Source organism: Canis aureus, chromosome 35 (assembly GCF_053574225.1).
Source record: "Canis aureus isolate CA01 chromosome 35, VMU_Caureus_v.1.0, whole genome shotgun sequence".
NCBI lineage: Eukaryota > Metazoa > Chordata > Mammalia > Carnivora > Canidae > Canis > Canis aureus.
Genome location: NC_135645.1, coordinates 28,464,042 through 28,488,085, shown reverse-complemented (window position 1 = coordinate 28,488,085; position 24,044 = coordinate 28,464,042). Strand labels below are relative to the sequence as shown.

General features: G+C 37.9%; 1 protein-coding gene across 1 annotated transcript; it reads left to right on the top strand.

The window, feature by feature from the left end:
* Positions 1 to 269: 269 nt before the first annotated feature.
* On the top strand, positions 270 to 9,449 carry LOC144305359 (uncharacterized). Its single transcript, XM_077884146.1, has 4 exons — positions 270 to 491; positions 1,502 to 2,819; positions 6,128 to 6,209; positions 6,669 to 9,449. Exons 1-2 carry the CDS (start codon positions 270 to 272, stop codon positions 2,348 to 2,350), a joined length of 1,071 nt encoding a protein of 356 aa, XP_077740272.1. The 3' UTR covers positions 2,351 to 2,819; positions 6,128 to 6,209; positions 6,669 to 9,449.
* Positions 9,450 to 24,044: the final 14,595 nt, after the last annotated feature.

Here is a 24,044-nt window from a genome sequence, read left to right as displayed (position 1 = left end):
GATGTTATTTGTGTTGCTTGTCACTCCGCCCTCAGTAGAGATGTTAAAAGGAGACAAGGAGACCTGACACGTCTGGAAGCCAGGCCCCGGGGGGACCCTGGACCCTGTTCAGTCTCTAGCCCACAGCAGGCCGGAGATGGGCGACGCTAACCAGAAAACAAGGATGTATTTCAGAAAATGTTGGCAAGGACAAGCAACCAGAACTGCTCCTGGCAGGCTGTCCCTAATCTGAGAATGGCATATGCTGATGTCCGTTGGCCAGCTCCCACATGACAGATGTCTTTGGACCAGGTCAGACAAACAGAGCACGAAGCACACAATTTGTGCTCCCACTAGACCGGGCCTACACTGTCCCATGGAAGGCCTGCTCCCGCAGCAGCCCATTTGCCTACCCTGACCGTGGTGTCTACCCGTTTTCTTCACCTGTGCACGTTGTCATTGATTTTGTTTTCGTCTTGACAGCCCCCTCTTCCAGGATGAAACACTTCTACGTGCCTTTTAAAACTATTTATATGACTTTTAAAAATTGGTTTTGATGTAATTCCTTGTTTTCCTTTTTGTTCTTCTTTGTCTTTCCGTACTAGTATCTTCTTGAGGGCCCAGCATGGGGTGGGCACAGTGTCTGAGGACCGCAGGTAACAATAACACGGATCTTTTGTCTCTGCAGAGCTTAAAACCTGCTCTCTCCGAAAGGAAGGCCTCAGTTCATTCGGGTACAGCACAATCTCTCCGACACTGAGCCTGTTCAGAGATGCTCTGAGGACGCAGGAGAGGAGCCCCACCCTGTAGGCACTGGGAAGTTTTCCAGAATAAAATGACTTCTTCCAGGTCTGGGTGTCAACTAACCATCAGCCAGGTGGATGTGGGAAAGAAGGGACCACAGACACAAATCATGGGGCCATGAGAAAGTTCCTCTCAACGGAGATTTTTCAGAAATGAGAGGAAAGCTAAGAAGTTATGTATTCCAGTGCCATTACTCGGTTTTATTATGCAAAATACATCAAAGATGTATGAACATGAACGGGACAGCGGAAAAAAATGTAAGAAGTTTTTTTCAGTAATCCAGCGAGAAATGGTGCTAAGCTAAAGTAGCCCAGGGGCAGAGGACGGTGGGAGGAGGTGGATTCGGGCCGAGGCCAGAGCGAGGGCCTTCGGGGGCGGGGCCTCGGGGGCGGGGCCTCGGGGGCGGGGCCTCGGGGGCGGGGGCTCGGGGCAGGCGGGGCCTCAGGGGCGGGTCCTCGGGGGCGGGGCTCGGGGCAGGCGGGGCCTCAGGGGCGGGTCCTCGGGGGCGGGGCCTCGGGGGCGCAGGCAGCCGAGCCGCCACCACCACCGCTGGCTTCTCTGCGGGACACAGGCCGCCGGGCTCGGGTAGCGGCGCGTCTCGGCTCCTTCCGCGGGAGGATGAGGCCTCGCCACGGGAGCAGCAGCCGGCTCGGATCGCTCTGGCGGAGATCAGAGCCCAGCTGAGCCGGCTGCCCGTTCCGAGCCAGGACTGTAACAGCCGTTTTGCAACGTCGGCAGGTTTCTGGGCTCGAACTTTCAGATTTTATTGCAGGAGGTGGAGGCTGCGCGGGGCGGAGCTGAGAGCCCTGCGCGCTGCGGGGATCCCGGGCAACCGGGCGGACACGGAGCAGCCTGCGTCCTCGTGAGCCCCGGGGTCCCGGCGAGCCCCAGGGCCCCGGTGAAGCTCGGGGTCCCGGTGAAGCTCGGGGTCCCGGCGAGGCCCGGGGTCACGGCGAGCTCCGGGGTCACGGCGAGCTACGGGGGTCACGGCGAGGCTCGGGGTTACGGCGAGCCCCGGGGTCAAGGCGAGGCCCGGGGTCAAGGCGAGCTCCGGGGTCACGGTGAGCTCCGGGGTGACGGTGAGGCCCAGGGGTCACGACGAGGCTCCAGGGTCACGGCGAGCTCCGGGGGTCACGACGAGCCCGGGGGTCACTGCGAGGCTCGGGGTCACGGCGAGCTCCGGGGTCACGGCGAGGCTCGGGGTCACGGTAAGGCCCGGGGTCACGGTGAGCTCCGCAGGTCACGGCGAGCTCCGGGGTCACGGCGAGCTCCGGGTGTCACGGCGAGGCTCGGGGTTACGGCGAGCCCCGGGGTCAAGGCGAGGCCCGGGGTCACGGCGAGCTCCGGGGGTCACGGTGAGCTCCGGGGTCACGGCGAGCTCCGGGGTCACGGCGAGGCTCGGGGTCACGGCGAGCTCCGGGGGTCACGGGGAGCCCCGGGCCCCGGGGAGCTCGCCTCGGGTTACCGGTGGTCGGGGTGGGTCCCGCGGCTCGCAGAGCTTTCCCGGCGTCTCCCCGCCCGCGGCTGGTGCCGGGACTCGCGCCCCGTGAGAGCGGGTGAGGGGTGAGAGCGGGACCCGCCGCGGGCGTAGCTTCGAGCGCGGAGCCCCCCCCCCCCCCGCTCTTCGGGGGGAGCCGCCGCCCGCCCGCTCTTTTTAAGATTTTATCTATTAATTTGCGAGCGAGGGCACGAGGGGGCGCAAGGGAGGGCCCCTGCCCGGGCCCCGCCGGCCCCACCCGGCCTCACCCGGCCCCAACCCGAGCCACGTGCCGGGCCCGCACAGCGTCTACACTGCAGGGCGCGCGACTCCGGAACCGGCCCCCCGGGCGTCCCCGTGGGCGCGGGAGCCGCAGCCAAGAACCGGACCGGCCGCGGCGAGCCCCGGGCTGCGAGGGCGCAGTGCCGCGGAGGAGCCGCACCCGGAGCCCAGCCCCGCGCCTGCAGCCCGAGGTACCCGTGCAGACGCCTGGGCCGCGGGTTGCAAACCGCAGAGCGGCCGTCCTGCTCCTTCTCTTCCACCGACACCTCGCATGTGTGTAAGGAGCGGCTTAGTTCTACTGCGTACATCATCCGTTTTGCGATATATATATATTTTTTTGACCTTCTAAAATACCAGTAAAAGTCATCGGAAATTATTTCAAATAGCTTTATAGACTTTTTAAAAATGAACATATGGCATCTTTCTGTTGCAGGCATTACTTTTTGTTTTTTAGTCTCTTAAATCTTCTTTTCTTCTCATCTTTTTATTGCAGTATAATAAACATAACCTGAAATTTACCGCGTTAACCGCCCTTCAGTGCACGGTGGCATCCAGCACAGTGATGCCCGCAGCCCCCAGCACCATCCATCCCCAGAACCCTTGTGAAGGGGACACTTTTTCCTCTTTTTTTTTTTTTTTTACATTTTTATTTATTTATGATAGTCACAGAGAGACAGAGAGGCAGAGACACAGGCAGAGGGAGAAGCAGGCTCCATGCACCGGGAGCCCGACGTGGGATTCGATCCCGGGTCTCCAGGATCGCGCCCTGGGCTAAAGGCAGGCGCCAAACCGCTGCGCCACCCAGGGATCCCTCTTTTTCCTCATTAAACAATGACTCCCAACGTTCCCTCCTCCCAGCGCCTGAAAACCACCATTCCACTTTATGTCTCCTTAAATTTGACTCCTGTAAGTACTTTATAAAAGTGGAAAAGTACAGTATTTGTGTTTTACCGACTGGCTTATCTCACTTAACATAATGTTCTCAACTTTCATTCATGTTGTAGCATGTGGTAGAATTTTCTTTCTTTTTCAGATTGAATAACATTCCACTGTAGGTTTTTTACGACATTTTGCTTATCCATTCATTCTTCAATGGATACTTGGGCTGCCTTAAAAAAAAAAAGAAAGAAAGAAAAGAAAAAAAGAAAGAAAGTATGACTTAAAAAAACCCTGTAGGCTTCTTGGTAAAAATCAAGATCGTCCTTTTATTTTCTGGAACTGCTTTTAGGCCTTTTATGCAAATAGCTTACTAAGGAGAAGAGTCTTCAAATTCATTTTTCAAGTGATTACAGTGTGTCGTTAAGGGGTAAAATGACAGTTGAGGTCACCAATCCAGTTTCTATTACATATATCTAAGTCTTTCCTAAGAGAAAAATAATTTTATAAGCTGTTATAATTCTGTCCAGACCTAGTTATATAAGCTGATATCTCCACTTAAATGTCCAGGACGCTTAACATGTCTTCGTTACAACCTCATTCCCAATCAACTGGCATTACCATTCACTCGTTGCATAGGACAAAACATCAGAGCAATCCTTCTGTACTTTATTTCCACGGCAATATTCATATGATTCTAAAATCCGTCTTGGGGCACCCGGGTTGGCTCAGTGGTTGAGCATCTGTCTTTGCCTCAGGTCGTGACCCCACGGTCCTGGGATCGAGTCCCACATCAGGCTCCCTGCATGGAGCCAGCTTCTCCCTCTGCCTGTGTCTCTGCCTCTCTCTGTTGATCTCTCATGAATGCATAAGTAAATAATCTTTAAAATAAAATAAAACGTGTCTTCTTTACCAAATTGTATGTTGGAAATATTAACCACAACTTCCTATGACTTATTTTCATATTTGTCTAGGCCACTATTTTTTTCACTGTTCTCTTTTTTCTGGACTAAATAATTGCAAAACTTCTGTCCAATCCCTATAGCATATTTTCCATATGAGAAGCATGAATAAATTGAAACACTAACTAACCTGCCTAAGATTGTGTAAAATCTAAACTCCTTACCAGGAAATCCTAGGCCTTGCACAAATATTCCCTGTTTACTATCCAACTATGCTCATCCCTGTGCCATATGCCTTGGCAGGTCTGCAGTAGTACGGATAACTCCTCAAAGCAAGAAAACTTTCAGTAACCACAGTATGGATTAAGCAATGATCTTGAAATGCCAGGCTGAAGTTTCATTATCAGCTTCGTGTGAATCATCAGGCAATCTCTACGAAATGTTCCATTTATACCTGAACAGAAATGATGTGTTGGCGTGTTAACACAATTGTGTTCCATCTTTTTAATTCCTCATCCTTAGGGTTCTGTGGCTTTCACACCAAATGTCAACTTTGGCCAATTCAAATCCTAGCATTTCTTCAGTGATGTAGGATCATATATTGTATAGGGATCATATGTATTCAGTGGCTCTAGGGAAAGAGAAAAAGGAAAGCTTATTTTCCAGCTGGGGATGTATGAGGAAAGTACAGATGTCATAGGTAATCAGAAACTTGTGTCAAGCCTTTCTCTTCTTGAGTCAAATTCCCAAAGAGTCAAGGAGCAAAGATGAATAGAATGAGGGGGATTCTGGATTTTCATGGATTTTATTTATTGCTCCCTTTTTGGGGACATCTTCTAGAATCATGAGTTTCCCAAGATACAGACCATGGTAGCATACGCCAGAAACAAATTGGGTGATTGGGTAGACAAGACATCTGCAGAGACTGGAAGACTCAGGGGACTGTGCCTGTTTCTTGATCCATCAATGCAAACCATCCTCTCTTCTGGTGACATGGGTCACATAAATGTACTCCGTCTCCTTCCTTCTCCTGCTCATGTCACACAGAACAGAGTGATTAAATGTTCCTTGCACATCTTTATAGTAGAGTCCATGCTAGTTTCTCGTACTGTTTTGGTATGAACAATTTTTTTGACATCTTTTTCCTGCCCTAGCAACTTGCATTCATCCTCAGGGAAAGAAAGATACTTATCTACAATTTGAATATAATTATGGATTGAGAGAGTCTAAACCAAATATCAATTCAATATAAGTCTGTAGTTGTTAAAGGAAAGTGTGATAATCTCCAATTTTCTATCTTCTTAATGATATCCTACAGTTATATAACACTAGACACCTTATAAAGAATGGACAGCATGGGGGAAAAATAACCCATAAAATCACAGGGCAAGAAAACAATGGTGGCATTGAAAACAATTGGATATTTTGAGATTTAATAGAGGTCAAACTAGAACCGATCTTTCTTGAAAGCACTATGCAGTGCAATCAGATGGAAGAAAACAAGTTTGCAAAAATCGCTACATATTTATATAAATCTAATTTTCTCTGCTTTTTCTGGTCAAAATAAAACAGACCTTCAGGCTCTTCATCTATCTTTTTAGTTTCATTTGTCTTTTCTAGCTCTGTCCCGTGTTTCTTTACTTTTTGATTCAATAAATTTTATGTATCCTAGAAAATGGTTTCATGTGAAATTTGGAAAGCTGATAGGAATTTTATGAAACTTTAAACTGAATACTTGCATTTTCAATTTGATAGAAATCTAATACTGACTTGTTTTAATTAGACTTTGATTGGTTTGCATTTTCAGAATATTCCATGGCTGAGGTCAGTGATGATAATGAAAATGTCAGTATTTGTTTGGGACCAATGAATCAATGGACAAAGAAAAGGTGCCACTTTTTCATGACAATATTAGTTAATGTATTGGTGATGGGTCAACGAGAGAGACACTACCCTGAAGCTTATTAAATGTATGATTTTGTTGAAGATTGATGAACCTATAGCTAGGGTTTTGTACTGCTCAATTAATAGCAATAGATTTATTGAATAGAGAACATTGTGCATTCTCCACATAACTTCTGAAACAAATTATTGTGAATAGAGTAATCAAAATGATATATTAGCAGTTTGAAGATGAATAAGATGTTACAGAGAACTAGATAAATTTATAGAAAAACTAGGAGTGTGTGTGTGTGTGTTTGTGTGTGCAATTGAGCTGCAGTAACAGAAGAGTATAAAGGAAGAGAGAAGTTCCTTTATTACAGCCTGCCTATAGACCTAAATTCTGTATTAAATGCTATCAAAATAACATGATCAACCACCCAAATCTTTTTTTTTTTTTTTGTTAGATTTTATTTATTTTTTTCATGAGAGACACAGAAAGAGAGAGGCAGAGACACAGGCAGAGGGAGAAGCAGGCTCCATGCAAGGAACCCAACGTGGGACCTGATCCCGGGATCCAAGATCACGCCCTGGGGCTGAAGGCAGATGCTAAACTGCTGAGTCATTCGGGGATCCCTCAACCCCCCAAATCTTATCATCTTCAAATCAGAAGAGTCTTCCTCAAAACACAGCTTACTTGCTTGTTTGTTTTCTCTCATTCTTTTTTTTTTTTCTTTTTTTACAGTATAATGGGTTAATAGATAAAAGTTGAGTTTTATCAAAAGGTATTGAGTTAAAAGGATATTGAAAACAATGTGAATTTCTTTAGTTTGAAATTTATTTGAGCGATTATTACCATTTTATGTAATAAAATATTCAAGAACTGTATAGAATATAGGTTCATATTTACTGACAAAGTTCAAAGCAATAATTTTCCTTTGCAAAGCATGGTTAATAATAACTCGTTGCTGTTTTATCCAGGTTATAATCTGATTTTCTTCCATTTTCTACTCAGAAATTTGCTTTCTAAAAAGGTGTGCATATGAAATATGTAAATAGTCTAAATATGAATTTTTCTGAAATTGTAATCTCATTCAGTATGAATTGCATTCAAAAGTTTGTGTTTCACTTTCCTCCTCTACTAATACAATAGCAAGCAAGGTATGTTTTTTACTAAACTATGATTACTTCAAAATCTGTGCCCAGTTACCCCAGTGTACTTAGACAAGGTGCCACGTTATACTTACGCTATTCCATGTGTAAGTTGAAAGGCATTGGTCTGGTTGAAGAAAATAAAATCTGAGATCAATAGACAACTGAACGAGAAAAGTTTACTCGAGGACAATAGTGTAAACATTTCTACATTTTATTCAATAATTCCAGCTTACCACTTTAACTTTTATTCTTAGGTAAAAGTAATTCATTATGATGTGAATATAGACAAAGTTCTTCACTCCTCATAAGTAAGATCAACAAACTATTTAACATCATTGTAACTTTCCTATCTGTGAGCAAAAACAAGAACATATTGATAGATCCTGTGGTATTTTTATTTAGGAAGAACAATTTTAAGGTCCCAAAATGAATTTTTGAACTATATATACACTGTATCTCCCTATTATTTTTTTGTCTAAATTTCAACTGATCTAATTTGATTGCAGTGTGTTTCTTTTTAATTTTTTAGTGAGATAGTAGGAAGAAATTTAAATGAGGTTTTGTTTGTTTCTTTTACTTAATGTATATCTTTTTATTATCCTATATCATCCGTAGATTGGAAAGAGAATGTGGTTTAGGGCATAAGAGCACATTTCTAGAAGTAGGCTCTGTGCATGAATTCACTTCTCTGAAAAAAATAGTCACTTCAACTCTTATTTTAAAAGTGAATATGAGGGGATCCCTGGTGGCGCAGCGGTTTGGCGCCTGCCTTTGGCCCACGGCGCGATCCTGGAGACCAGGGATCGAATCCCACGTCAGGCTCCCAGCATGGAGCCTGCTTCTCCCTCTGCCTGTGTCTCTGCCTCTCTCTCTCTCCCTCTCTCTCTCTCTGTGACTATCATAAATAAATAAAAATTTAAAAAATGTAATTGGAATTATAAAAAAATAAAAAAATGAATATGATTGTAATGATGAACTGATATCTGAAAGCACTTACACCCTAACTGGGCACAAGAAAAGCACTAAGAACTGTCAGATCTTAGTGTTTGCCTCTGGATAAAATCCTGTTTGCCTCACACCAAGGCTCAGCATCCAGCAGAGCAGAGGAGGCCTTCACACTTCCATTGAATTTCTTCAGCATCAGGATCACATTCTCCTTCCGTTGTTAGGATGTCCAAGACCTCTGTTGTAACTGTAGTGAACCTGGTGTCAAAACTGTGACTAAGAATGTGCGTGTTGCTCAAAGGGCCTCACATTTTAAAACTATGAAGGAAAAAAAAATCTATCCCTTGACAATAACTACTTTGTGTCTGCACAAAGCTACGCAATATTAGATGTATATTCATGCTTTGAAAAGCTAGTCTTCACTGTTCCATGACTAATAATCTCAATTATTGTGCATCTGAAATTATGCTGCATTTGCCAATTGATACTTCTTGGAGCTTAACCTTTTGAATTTGATGGAGGAAATCGCTCATCTGCCACCATGAGTTTGTTATGAAAATGATCAGGGCAAAAAATTGAGATGATTATTTTTACTGATGTATAGAGTGAACTTTAAAATATATACACCAGGAAATCTAAGGAAAGGTTTTATTCTGAGTTTGAGGATGCTAATCAATTGCTTAATTAATTTTAGTAGGTTAGAAGTTTCAATTTAATTTATAGATCTGGGGGAAGACTTTCATATAATATTAATACATGGTCCCCAAATAATCTGTATTTCAAAGACATTATCTCCACCTGTATTTTGCTTTTTTTCCTTCCTAACTTCCAAAGTATTAGTGACCCCTGATGAAAATTTTTATTTTCATAAGAGATTGATATTCAATTAATAAATAAGTAGGCATTTTTCCTTAGGTAAGATGTTATCTGACAGAGAGAACTTCAAAACTTAGTAAGAATAGAAAAACAAAGTCTAGATAAAGGTAATTATAAATAGAGTTGATTGGGGAAAATAATATTGAGATATTTAGAAAATGGAAAATGTGATCTTTATCAGTGAAAAATTATTTTTAAGGTTTATATCCAACCTTAAAATATGTGGTTTCTTTTCTTTTTTCTTTTTTTTTTTTTTTTTTTTTTTTTTTTTTTGCTTTAACAAGACATATGTAAAGCAATGGACTAGAGGGTGGAAATTGCCCAGAGAAAAGAGCAATAAGATGACTAAGTTTTAGGAACACTAATATACAAAGATCAAAGATGATTAGACTACTCTAATTGGTGAAGATGACTCATCAGAATGATTTAATTTTCCTTTCCAGATTTGATCAAAAGTTATACTGTCTCCACGAAAATAAAAAAAGTGAAGACTGGACTACAGTGAAGTTCCTGTGATCAACTTTGGTATAAAACAGTGTTTCTGAAATCAGTAGTCACTGAGATGTTGTTATTATATCCTCATGTGTTGATATTATTACTGTATATGCAATATTTTGTGACTATTCATTGAATTATGGAGTAATATTTTAACATTTATATTGTGAGACTCTAGGCACTGAAACTATGAAGACAACTAAGGGATAGCCTTTGTTTAAGGAGCTAACAGCCTCGTAAGGAGACATTTATGTGAAAAATTGCAACATAATGTAATAACAAGCTTTGAAATAGATATATGCCTAAGATGTTAAAGTTGTACAGAGAAGGAATCTCATTAAGTTGAGAGAAAAGTCAAAGAATTCATCCTGTAATGTCAGATTGACATTATAGCGGTGTCATAAAACTTGAGAGAATTTAAGCCAGGCAAAGAGCAGGCAAAAAAAAAAAAATACTGCCATAAAAGATGAGAAGGAGCATATTGATTTTAAGAATTATAAACTCTGTGGTCTACTGTGATTAACAGAGGACAGAGGTTGAGACTGACAAGAGTTTTAGCTGGAGCAGTTGGAAAATCCTGGAGATCTTCTGTGATGTGTTCACAAATTATGTGGGGGTTAACGGCAACCAATAAGGATTTTAAATAATCAAGAGATTTTTACGTTTTAGAAAATACAAGTAAAATTATTTGGAGAATGGATCAAGATTGCAAAATGGATACAAATATCTTTTGTCTTTCCTATCCCTAACTTCATTCAAAAAGGGAGAAGGAAGGAAAGGATTTCAAAGTGAATAAATCAATTGATTTATTGCACTATTAGGAAAAAAAAAGACAAAAATGTCCCCAGGAAACTAGAATTTTGAGTAATTCCTAAAAGATGAAGGACTGATGGGAATGATTTTATATAGAAATAAAACTAGAAGAAGCTACAGCACAAGATGACTGCAGGTAACCACGAGGATGCTCTGAGCTTACTCAACCTGTGGGAAAAGCTGCAGGGAGTCCTTGATCACATTTAAGGGATTATTCACTGAGAAAAACATCAAGGCCAGATAACACTCCCTCCATGCATCTTGGTTGTTGAAAGTAGCAAGGAATATTAGTATTTGCATCCAGATCCTAAAGCTGTGAATTGAATATAAATTATGGAGAGGCAGGCATTTTCTAACATTCAGCACATCACCTTTTCCATGGTAGTGGGAAAAAGTTGTTTTAAATAAACCAGTAATTACAACAAATAAAACCGGAGAGAAAAATTCAAATACAAACGAACATAGAATTATGGATCTTCCAATATCTTCTAACATTTAGAGAGAAGGCAAACAGTAAACAAAAAGCAAAAAACCTAGCTCAAAGGTATAGAAAGGATTTTGAAACATTGCCCAATGTATTTTTAATTCAAAGTATTTATTATGATTATAATTATGTTTGCCCTGCACATCTCAAGCTAAAACAATTAAGGATAAGGTATACATTACTGCAGCAGAGAAAAAAAATCACTGTTCAATTTTCATTTTTAAAGTAAGTGCAAAGAATAAGGAACTTTGAAAAACATCTTAGGTTTAAGGAGAGAAGAAAAATACTAGTATATCCCAGGATGCCAAATAGCAGAGGATTCAGAGTACTTTATTCAGAGTAGTCATGTGGGATATGCAATAAACGAAATTTCTGCGACAATATAGAGTAGAGGTGTTATTTTGCTTGGTGGGTGTAAGGATGGAAGAATCTGAAGAAATTTAGAAGCTTTAGGAATGTACTAATCTATTTGTCAAATTAATTCAAATTAATTCAGCAAACAGACCAAGGATCCCAACCCTTTATAATATAATAAACCCTTTATAATTTTGTTCTAATAAACAACAGGTAGGAACAGGGAAAAACAGTTCTTCCTTTTCAGAATATAGAAACTTGAGATATTTTGAGAATTTGAACTTTGAGGTAAGCTATGCCTAACGGCCCGCTTTAACTGTGAGAACTGAGTAGCAACACAAGACCGGTCAAAAAGACCAGAAATAGTGGCTTGTCATGGTACAGATGAGAGAAAGCCTACATAGTACCCCTCCTCCAAATCATGCACAAAATGTGTGAAGTTGAATTTCTGCATATGGAAGTCAGAATGCACAAACTTTATAGCTGCTTCTCCCACTTAAATTTGTTCATACAATACGTTTTTTGGCTGGTGTCAGGTGACACTTGGTGGTGTCAGAGCTTCAAATTGCCTTTGGAATTCTATTCCAACGACTTTACAGCTTGATGTTCTAAAAATAACTCATTCTAACAATGTTAGATTAGGTATTCTGTAAAATGGGAAAAATTACAGTACTTAGCTAATAAGGTTATTGAAGATAAATACAAATAATATGCAGTTGACCCTTGAACATGGGTTTGAACTATGTGAGTCTTACACATACACATGGATTTCTTCATCAATGTAGTACTGTAAATATATTTTCTTTTCCTTATGGTTCTCCTAATAACATTTTCCTTTCCTAAACTTGTTTTATCATAAGAATACAGTATACAGTACATATACGAAATGTGATTTATTCAAATATTTGTGTTATCTATAAGGCTTCTGGTCAGCAGTAATTGAGTTTGAGAGGGGTCAAAAATTCTACATGGATTTTTGACTGCATGGGGGATTGGTTGTTCAAGTGTCAACTGTAAATCATAAGAACTATTGATATATAAATTGGAACACAATAAAGTAAGTTTCACATGGTGCCTGGGAAATGAAATATGGGTGATGAAGAAGATACGATTGTATAGCCCTACTCATACAAGTCACGGGGAGACAGAAATGTAAGTTACATATGTAAATTTACATTTTCTAATAGCCACATTAAAAAGAATAAAAGGTAAATTGTGGGTAAATTAATACATTTTAATTATTTGTTACTAAGTCTTTGAAGTCTAATGTGTATTTTACAATCACAGTACATCTCAGTTCACACTAGACACATATCAAGTCCTCATTAGACACAAGGCCAGTAATTATCATATTGCACAGATATGACTAGAAGTGATAGGATAATATTCCTTCTGTCTGGCACATGCATAGCAAGTGAATGGCTTGCTTTCCCAAGCATTGAGATCAGTTCAGTTTCTAGAAAATAGAGTTCCTCAAAGCCGTGGTTTGTATGTATAAAAGAATGACAAAGAAATGCATGAAAAAAGTGAATCAATAATAAAATACAAGTGTATAGAACAACAAAAAATGGCAAACCAGTTGGTGCAGTACCAATAATATGGTAAAAGAATAGCCACAGAAGTTAGACACATTACAAAGAAAATAAAAGATTCTATATGTCATGATAAGCAGTTTGAATCTTATCCTTAAACTTTGGGACAATCTGCACTAGGGTATTCTGTAACAGAACCAATAGAAGATTATACATATACATTATATATAATATGCATATATATCATCTGTCTCATTTACATAAATATGTATATGTACACACAAGAGAAAGAAAAAGAGAAAGGGAAAGATTGTTTTTAAGAAATTGGCTCACACAATCGTGAAGTGTGGCAAATTCAAAATTGGATTTGACTCAATAACTGGTTTATCAAAAACAAGCGTAGAACTGAAAGCCATTATATAAATATACATTCTAGTTTACTGACATTTTGCAGAACCTCTATAATTCATTATATTTAAATTCCAGAAAGGGTAATTGTGATGCATGTAAAATTCTAAGATCAGAATCACCAAGGCGGCCTTTAGATAGCACCAAATACAGAAAAACTTTATTAAATATTAGGATTATATTACTCTTCATTATGTAATTATTCCCCCCCTTTCATTACTAAGGATGTGGTTTAAAATTATATTGGCTTAACTTTGCTCTGACAAGACTTTGTCTCTTTGCCTAACACAAATCAAACCCCTTGCAGCATGCAAGGTTTCAATCAATAGAGTACACTTGCAGTTTCCAGAAAGAAGTCATGAAAGAATTCATATTCCACTAGATAATTTTAAAATAGGTTTATTAATTGAACTGCAAGCATTCAGTTTAGTTTGTGAGGTGATATCATGAGCGTGAAGCTAGTAATGAGTTATTGTTTCCTCACAACTTAAATAGTATTAACAAATTACTAGCTTGAAGAAAATGCGCTAAAAACTAAAGTCCTCATAAAACATGATTAATGTTTAAAAATGAAATTCAGTGACTTAACATAAATTCCACCAAATTTGTTAGCAAAAATTTGTTCCTTCTACAATTGAAATAGTGACTCACAGTTTATTAACTATATCCTGGGATTAATTTAAGTACTTCTAGAGAATGTATTAATTATTTTAGGGCTCTTGGGTACCATTTGGCAAATTCCTACTTTAGTGTATTAAGTGGTTTCTAAATTATTATAGTACTTACTTGTCTCTTATGTTAACCCTGAACTTTTCACTATTAAAGATAAATTTAGCCTAGGGTATTCTCAGTTGAAATATCAAATAAGAGGCTAACGATGGCCGGAGGTTGATGGATCCCTGAGAGTCGAGCATGCTTTGCCTTTCCTGATAACTCAAGACAGGGTGTATTGTCAAACCTCTACGAGGGTGATTAGAAACATTTGCTTCACTGGCACAAAAAGAAGATTCTCTTCCTATTCTATCCTCTGCCCTAAGCATTCAGTAGTCTACAGTCTGCTACCCACACATTTTCTGCAAAGGCCTTATCTTTTATCTTTTCTCTACAATGTATTATAGATTTTCCTTTATTATTCTGTAATTATTTTAATTATGGCATTTTACAATAATATGCTCTAAATTTTAAATATTTTCTAAACGATGGGCCAATATGAGGGCAACTTTGAATCACTCTCCAGCCCGGTCCCCACCACACTTTCTAAACACATTCACTGGTGTCGGGTTGGTGTATATTCCTCAAATCTCTTCTGATACCACCCAGTGTATATCATATGCACGCATGTATATAAAATATGTATCATATCCATATACGCCTTAAGAGACAGACATATTATTGAGGCATATGGTATGAGAGAGTTTATATAAATATATATCACAAACTCTGTGTTTGTCCATATAACAGAATGACCAATCTGATAGCACATAGGTGTCCCATTCAATCTTTTAACCAAGGGGAAGAGTTTCATGAAAATAAAATTGCAGTTTGTTCTTCTGGTACCTTATAGATGGACATTTGGATCAGTTTAATTCTCTTGGATAAAGTTTAAATAAACAATAAGATTAATATTATCTCAAGTAACAAGAAATGTGGAGGTCATGTGTTTTCAAGGATGGGTAAACCAGGAGCACTGGGACATCCTCAAACTGCTTTCCGTAACTGTGCTTAGCAATCTTCACCATTTTAACATTTTCATTTATGATCACAAGATAAAGCAGTTAAGCCTGCCAACATCTTCTCATGTAGCCACATTCATAGTAGGAAACAGCAAGTCACTTACACACGACCAAAACTCATATCAAGTACTAATTCCTAAAATATTGTAATGGTTGATTTTACACCTCAACTTGAGGACTAAGGGATGCCCAGTCATTTGGTATAATATCGCTGGCTGTGTCTGTGAGTGTCTCAAGAAAAGATTAGCACTTGAATGAGTATGATTATGATCTGTCAAAGTAGGTTCGTGAATTGCCACAGAATACCAGAGCAGCGGGTACATGGGAAATCTCTATACCTTGCCCTCAGTTTTGTTGTGAACCTAAAACTGCTATAGAAAAAGAAAGTCTTAAAAAAAGACAAAGAAAGGAACAAAGGAAGGAAGGAAAAGGGATATCAAGTACCAAGTCTGGGAGAAAGTTTCAATGTATTTTGGTAACTGAAAAGTCACCATAGTGTAAGATTCCATATGCCACTATGGGAAAGGAAAAACTATGGAGAAAGTAAAAAGATCAGTGGTTAACAGGGGTTCAGATGAGGAAGGAAGGGATGGACAGGTGTAGCACAGGGGATTTTTAGGGTAACTAAACTATTCTGCATGATATTGTAATGGTGCAGGATGCTGAGAGTGGAGAAGGAGATAGTTCATGTGAGGGGCAGGGAGTGTAAGGGAACTCTAGTTTTTGTTTGCTTATTTATTTTTAGAATCAAAACTGCTTTAAAATTAAAGCATATTAATTTAAAACACAGAGAAAAAGAGGAAATCTTGTAATAAGCCTTTCTGAGAGCTATTGTCAAAACAGAAAACTTCTGGGAAATAAATTTCTTGAAAATATGGATTCAGAGAATTAATGGCATCATTAGGAAAGAATTGCAACTAGCATATGAAAACTGAAACAAAATTATCTATTTTTTCTTAACAACTAAAAAAATATTCCTATTTGTTAAATAGAAATACATTATATAGGAGAGTATAAATGCATAGGTTAAGGTTTTCCTTTTCTTTTAGGACTTTTTCATATAAGATTAGGAGACATGGCCTGATTGTCAGTAAATTATGATGGAACTATTAAAAGAAAACATAAAGAGGAGTATCACAGAAAACAACAAATACTGAGATTCTTAGGGAGTCAGGAGTTTTTTGTTTCAGTTATCAACAATGATTTTGGTAAATTATGAAAGACATTTAGCTCCTGAAACCTAAGAGAAAGCATATATACTATGTTTCATAAGGAAAATTTAAAGATAGATCATTGATAGATAAAATAGACATGGATGAGGTATAAACATAGGTACATATATAGACATATGGATTGAAGATATATTAGCATAACACAGAATATTGAGAAGAAATTTTAGAGTAAAACACATATCAAGTTGCAGTCTTCTAGACAAACATAAGTAACAGGAGGATTCAATAGTACAATGAAGTGAAACTGTACTAACTTCAGGTAATATCCTCCTATGATTGATAAGGAGGTCAAATAGATGAAGGAAAAGAATAGAGACAATCTGTCCTGATTTCTTTAGAGCTTTTTTTTTTAAGATTTTATTTATTCTTAAGAGACACAGAGAGAGAAGCAGAGACACAAGCAGAGGGAGAAGCAGGCTCCATGCAAGTAGCCCGACGTGGGACTCGATCCTGGGACTCCAGGATCACGCCCTGGGCTGAAGGCAGAGGCTCAATCACTGAGCCACCCACACGTCCCTCTTTAGAGTTTTTTGATCCTATACCACATGAAATCATCCTTTACAACCTCCCTAAATCTGATCATTGACCCTTGATGAGTGAACAACTTTTACTTCGATCCTTACAGTAGTTTTCAATAAATCTGCCTCAGTGTTAAGAGCCTAAATATATGAGGGGGAAATTTAGATTATCTTTTAAAAAGTGCAAAAATGCATCCTAAATGATCCTAAATGTTTTGAGGAGAAAATAATCTATTCAAAAGTTGGATGAAGTTTTATAGGGAGAAGGGAAGATATAGGGAGAAGGGAAGATATGTATACCAAAAAGAAAAATATATAAAAATATAAATACAGGTGTGAAATTTTAGAGGAAAGAAAATATATGGTGATTCTTAAAAATGATTGACAGATAACAAGAATCAATCACTAAATACCTACTCATTGAAGCCATTTATTAGTTTACACACTGAACAGACCTCATTCACGACTCTCAATTGGTCATTACAAAATCCACTTATAAATTTCTACACTAATATAGATTAGAACATCATCTGGTCAAAATTTCACTTAAAATACTTTAGCCCGCCAGGGTTGACAAAAATTTTTTGAAAACTGTATAATTCTATTATGATACCTCTGTATAATAAAATAATAAAAATACACATATTGCAAAGGGGCCGCCTATAACATCATGAGACATGGCCTTACTTTCTTGGTTTTTTACTTAACTCAGTTATTTCAGTCTGGGATAAGATGTGCATATGTGTCTCAGTTTTCCTTGCTTACCTCCGGACAAGCCAACTGAACATATTTAATCACACTGGATAGTGGATCCTCTGCAATAAATCTTCATTGGACAAGTGGATCACCCAAAATAAATCATCCGTGGGTGAGCGAAACAACTTTGCTCAAACATCCATGGAAAAAGAGCTCATCCATCATAAATCAAAGATAGATAAGTAGATCAGCCTTGATTTACTGCCTCCACCGGTGAATACAGTTTTGCCTTACCTAAGGTATACCAGGATTTTGCAAACAGCTTATAGTTTAAAAAAATATGGGAGAGTTAATTCCCTAATATTGCCATTGAAAGTCTATTTTCCAGTGAAGTAGTAGCTCCATGGATAAAATAAAGAGCAAAATGAGTTGCTAAGTTTTGTTCAGTCACATTAATTTAGCAATGGAGTGTAACATAAAAAGAACTTTGAAAATATCGAAAACTGAGTCCAAATCTCAGTAAGTCTATTAGTAGGACCTTAAACAAATATTTTTTGTTAATACAATTACAATGATAATAACCAACATGATAGGTATTTTGAAGAGTAAATGAGATGTTCAATAAATACAAATATATATTGCTCACATATTTTAGAATATCTCTGCTGTCCCTAGCACTGGAATATTAAATAAGGCATATGACACACTATTCCTATTTTCCCTGAGGTAGAGAGAAAAGTGAATTAATCGCAAAATAGTATGATAGTAGTTTGGGCAGACCTATAAATGAAGAATTATTAGAACAAATAGCATAATTAAACTGTAATCAATTGGCAAAAATTCTAAGAGGAAAAAACTTGACCTTCAAGATGAGTCTTAAAGCTTAAAAAACACATTTGATGGTCAATAGAGAAAAGTATATGTGTAAAGATTAGCAACTATGAGAATATACTCTGTGGACTATAAAAAAATGTAAACGTGTCTACTTATGTGTATGCTTACCTACATAGGTGTGATTAGAAATTAGCTCAGCAGCTTTAGGTGGGGATCAGATCATAAAAGGCCTTCTATGCCTTGCTGGATACTGTGGATTTCATCCTAAGCCAATGGAGCATCACTTAATGGATTTTATGGGGGAATTATTTAATCATATTTGCATTTTAGGAAAAAACCGTAGTAGGTAGGGAAGAGTGGACCGAAAAAAATCAGTTCAATTGCAATATACCACTGAATAGTAGGATATATAATTCTTATATACACCAGGAAATATGAGGACAAGAGATAAGCCAGTTAAATGTGTATGGGAAACTATATATTAACATATAATTTATTTTATTTGTTTTTTTATTTCTTACATATAATTTATTTTATACACTCTCCTTATATCTGTGTTACAGGATATATGTATATATCTTCTATATCAGCTGCGACTCTTATCACATCAGCTAAAAAAGTCACTTTTTCCACTTGCATTTCATATAAATTATTGTTCTACAAACTGCAACATCAGATGTATCTCGACAAAACATTTCCTGTAGAGTTAACATACTACTTAAATTCAATAACTCGGTTTCATCTTTGTAAATAGGATATAGATGTAAAAAAAAAGAAGAATACTAATGATGATCATTTATACATGCAATGATATTTTTGTTCTGTACTGAAAAAACATCAATACATATTTTTAAAGATCAAATATTTTTGTACAATGCATCTCCTTTATAGTTATATATATATATATATAAAAATTGATGTGTAATTCCACTATTGAATTTATCATGACTTACTCTTGTAAAAACAAGCTTTCAGCCTTTCGGCAATGTTAACTGATTTATTAATTTTCCACCTTTCTTTTTCTTATACTTTTCAAATTTCCTTTCATATTCATTTTCAGACTTATTTATTAGTTGATCATATAGTTTGTATATTATTCCTAAAAGAATGTCGGTTTAATTTAGGCTGATTTTATTTTAATCATTATTTTCCCAGAGTGACACAAAGTTTCAGATTTTATTATCTAATTTGGAGAGTTTGTGCCTTGTGAAGTAAAAGAGAAAATCATCTTACTTTCTCCTGATGAACTTAAGTTTTATAAAAAGCATGCTTTAAGGATTTTGATTCTGGTTGCATGTTTCATTTTTGTTCACGTGGAGTCTCAGAGAATTATGTTGTATAAGCAGAAATGAACATGATCTTTGTTAGTCATAGACAAGAAAACTATTTTTTACTTCTTTTCCAAAACTTTACCCAAAACATCTCATGATATAAGGTTTACTGAAATATATAATTATACAGTAAGTGTAAACATTACTCAGTGTGTATTTGTATAGATATTTTTTACAATATATTCATAACAGGTATGATAAAGTGCTAAGGGACTTACCTACAAGGAGAAGAGTTTTCTTCTTAAGCAAATAAGTTCACAATGTAACAAAATGGCTTAGATAATGTGCTACTTGCCTAGGTTTTAAAATCTAAAATTTTCATATAAGTAAAAATGGGTATCCTGGCTTGTTATTCTCCCAAGCCAAAGACATCCTTTATTTTGAAGATGTACATATTTCCTTCAGCCTCCCACTCTAGAGAATAATTTTGAGGTGCATCTGAAATTCCTGGGGCAGATTGAAATAATCAAAACACAATGGCGAATATCAGACGGCCTTAATAACAAATTTCTGCTGATTATGTCTGAACATGTGTACTGTTATATATTTTAACTTGATTACAAGGAAAGCTATCTATATGAATTATGTCTTGTTCCTGTTAAGACCAGAATACCTACATTGGGGAGACTTGGGAGGTTAATTTAAGTGCAACCTTTGTTAGGATTTTAAAGTGGCTTTTTCAAGACAATTCAAATGAGGCCCAACACGTAATATATCCAGAATTCCTCTCCTTCATATTCTCTAAAGGCTATGGAATCAATAGCCTGATCTTTGATGATGCATATAATGTGCCTAGAATGCAACAACTTCAAAATTTTTAACGGTGTAAAGCGGTTTGGTATTATGATGGGTTACGTTCACCAACCAGGTCCCAACACTATCGTGGGACAGTAAGACAGAAGAGACACCAGGTGTGACAATCTTTTTTTATTGTTCTTTCAAAATAAACTCAACATCTGATTTCATACACATGATATCAATTTTTGTAAACTAGTCTGGTTATTGGGATGCTTAGTGGGATGATACGAGCTATCATACGTCCTATCCTATCTGATCAAATCATATCAGGCACACACAGCACAAACTGCTTAGTGATTGAAAACGTGCAAATAGACAGATAACCAAGCCCCACGTGTGTGAAGTTCTATTTCTTCTGCAAGGTATATATGGCTGAGCTTTCTTATGTTTAGTTGTAAGATCACATAGAGTTTCAGGTTCTGGATTTTAGTGGACACAGGAACATATTTTGAAATATTTATGGATGGTTCCAAGCAGAAGCTAGGTAGAAATGAATTTAAGTTTCAGACTAGTTCTGAAAACTGTCATTCCTCTACTCACTGCTTCTAAAATATAGCCTTCTCATGTGTGGAAAATGAATAGCTTGCCCCCATTTAGGGGGCATTTCCCTATCAAAGTAATTTATTGCAAACCAGCCATATACCTCTAATTCATTCCACTGGGTAGCAAGCCCTCTGTCTTCACCTGCACAAGGAGACTCTTCTGTGTAATGTGCATTTTATCCATTGTTGGTATGAAACATGTTTTTTTAAATTTTTTAATTTTTTATTTTTTTTAGGAAACTTGATTATATCATTTTTTTTATGTCCCGTGTTTAGGCTGCATTTTTAATTGCCCAACTTGCCATGCTATTTCTTGTAGTGGTATAACTTTCACCACATTACACACCCAACATTAGAGTGAATAATTTTTCAGGTCTGCTTGCTTCCCAAATTAATGACAATTTGATGATGTATGAGTTTCATTGCCCTTCTGTTCTCAGACATTAGGAAGCTTTCTCAGCAAACTTTTGTTCACTTTCTGGGTCTTCTGTTGTCAATTTCCTTATTTGTGGTATTTTTTCCCCCTACATTTCCCGCTCATACCCTTGAACTTTGCTGAGGAAGTATTTTTCCCATATTCCATGAGAAGTTTTACAGCATACTCATAACCAATCCTATATTTCTTCCTCTTCCCTTTGCCTGTCGTCAACGTGCCAATCAATCTAACCTGCAAACACAATCAAATTAATTTTCATCATGCCTTGCTCTTTCTCATAGTTCTTACAAAGTGAGCTCAAATTAACTCTCTACCTGGGGTGCTTTGCAAGCCACCTCTCTTGCTTGTTTTGTTGGTGACTTTTGCCTCTTGGGCATCTCGTATGCTTAGTACAGTGTCACTTTACCAAAGAGTATGGTCTTCCGAAATTTATACTAAATCCTTATTGTCATAAAAAAGACTCAGCATTCTGCATCACTAAAAAGGTTATGACTTTCTGAAAGCTCAGGTGATGGCTATCATTTCTTAGCAATAAAATATTTCTTAAATTAAGGTATGTATGTACATTGTGTTTTTAGGCAGAATGCTATTGCATACTGAGTCGACTAAAGTATAGTGTGAATATGACTTTTATATGCACTGGGAAACAAAAATTCATTTGACTGACGTCATTGCAATATTCCTTTCATTGCAGTGGTCGAGAACGAATGTGCCCTATCTCCAAGGTATGCCTGTACTAGTGGCTGTCACACTACCGCATCACTGTGCTAATATATTCCCTCCTGAGGCTTAGAAACAACACAAATATAGCTGTTTCCTGGTTAATATGACCAGCGGTGCCGGCACAGGTGTAAAATGCTCATTGAGGAGAGAAGAGATTTCTGTACTTTGCCCATGCACAGATTCCATGACCAAAGAAATGTCTCTGTAGCAGCAAATGACCCAGGCTCGTGTTTTGCTGAGGGCTCCACATTCACAATGGTCTGAACTCCCAGACAATGTTACAGCTCCTCAGGTTTATATGGGGAAGATATTTATAAGGAGAGATACTAATATTTACCACCTCATAGACTCAGAAATACCCCGCAATTGCTCTGTCTATCCTGGGGCTGACCCACTGCTCCTATTTTATTTTTAACCAACTGATGATTTCGATTGAAGCTCATTTCCTGTTTCTGAGTGTGCATCTGGCTTCCTCCTGGTTATGTGAATCTCAAAAAGGAAAACCTCGTAAGTCTCTGAAGGCTTTATCTACATCTTCCCACTCTTCTTTGTCCATCTTTCCATGCAACACTTTTACAGTATTCTTTGCAGGAATAAACAGAATATGTTAAGCCACAATTTACCAAAACGTCTAGTTGAATTGCCTTTCAAGATATATTTTGCCCACCTTCCTGTAGATCTTCTACAACATGACTTCCAAATTCGTATCTTAAAACCTATCTTCTATCCTGAGCATTCATTCCAACCGTCTGTTATTCTTATTCAATTAGCGGTACATGGATTCCTTAAATTATTCTCTAAAAGTTTCTCATAAACCAAATTCTTAATATGTTTCTCTTGTTTCTCATTTAGGATCCTACATGATCTCTATCACACAGAAATGCCTGAATTTTCTTGGCCTCATTCTCTCCTCTTAATTCCAAGACATTATTACTACCCTCCAACATGTTTCTCATCTATTGAAAGCAGTCCCTGAATCTCTCTTCACTTCCTCTCCCAGCCCTTATTGTATCTTTCTCTGATTATTTTAATAGCCATGGACATGAAAACATTGCTCAAACTTACTGCTTTTATCCTATTATATTTTTTCTTTTCCTATATCTTGAAAAAATTCATTCACTTCTCAGGTTCAAAGCCAAATACCATATCCAATTGAAGTTTTCCTCCCATTGTGCACACCTAAACAGAATAATATATTCTTCCTTATAATTTGGTGCCTGTAAAGCAATAGTTAAATATTTATATTAATAGTGGTGGGATCGAAGACCTAGTTATACCATCTCCTAAGAGGGCTCTTAGTGGAAATTTACACATATGAAGACATCTCTGAATTGAAGTCAAAGTACCACTTAATTTACAGCATTGAAATTTAACAGTATTCCTTGCTACTTGTAAAATATGAATGGTAAACAACCTAGACTGTAACTAATCAAGCTACAAAGTCCTTCTCCCAAAGATGAGAGGAGCTAAGAAGTAGTGGAAGTAAGCAGTCCTGGGCAGCAGTGAGAAGTGACAAGTTCTCCTAGCATTAATAAATGTTTGTATTACTTTGAATTATGTACTGAACTTATATTTAGTACAGACAAGAAGTAGGTACATAATAGATAAATAATACCAATTTTATAAACCCGATTCAATATCATAGATTAAGAAACTTATTCATAATATCCAGTTTTCCCCCCTTACTCCTTAAATTATCTCCATTAGTTTCCCATTATCCCCAGTTAAAGCTTTTGAGCTCTTCATCCTTCTTTGAAGGATCATCAAGATAATATAATTATATGATATCTCATTGAAATACCACAGCATAAAGCACAGCTGTCAAAATAACATTAAGTTTCTAAGTGAAGGCTACTTCTATAATGAAATGAAATATTTCCAGAATGTCTTATATAAAACCAAGAACTGAAGTAGAAAAATCATTGCTGCTTCTGTGAC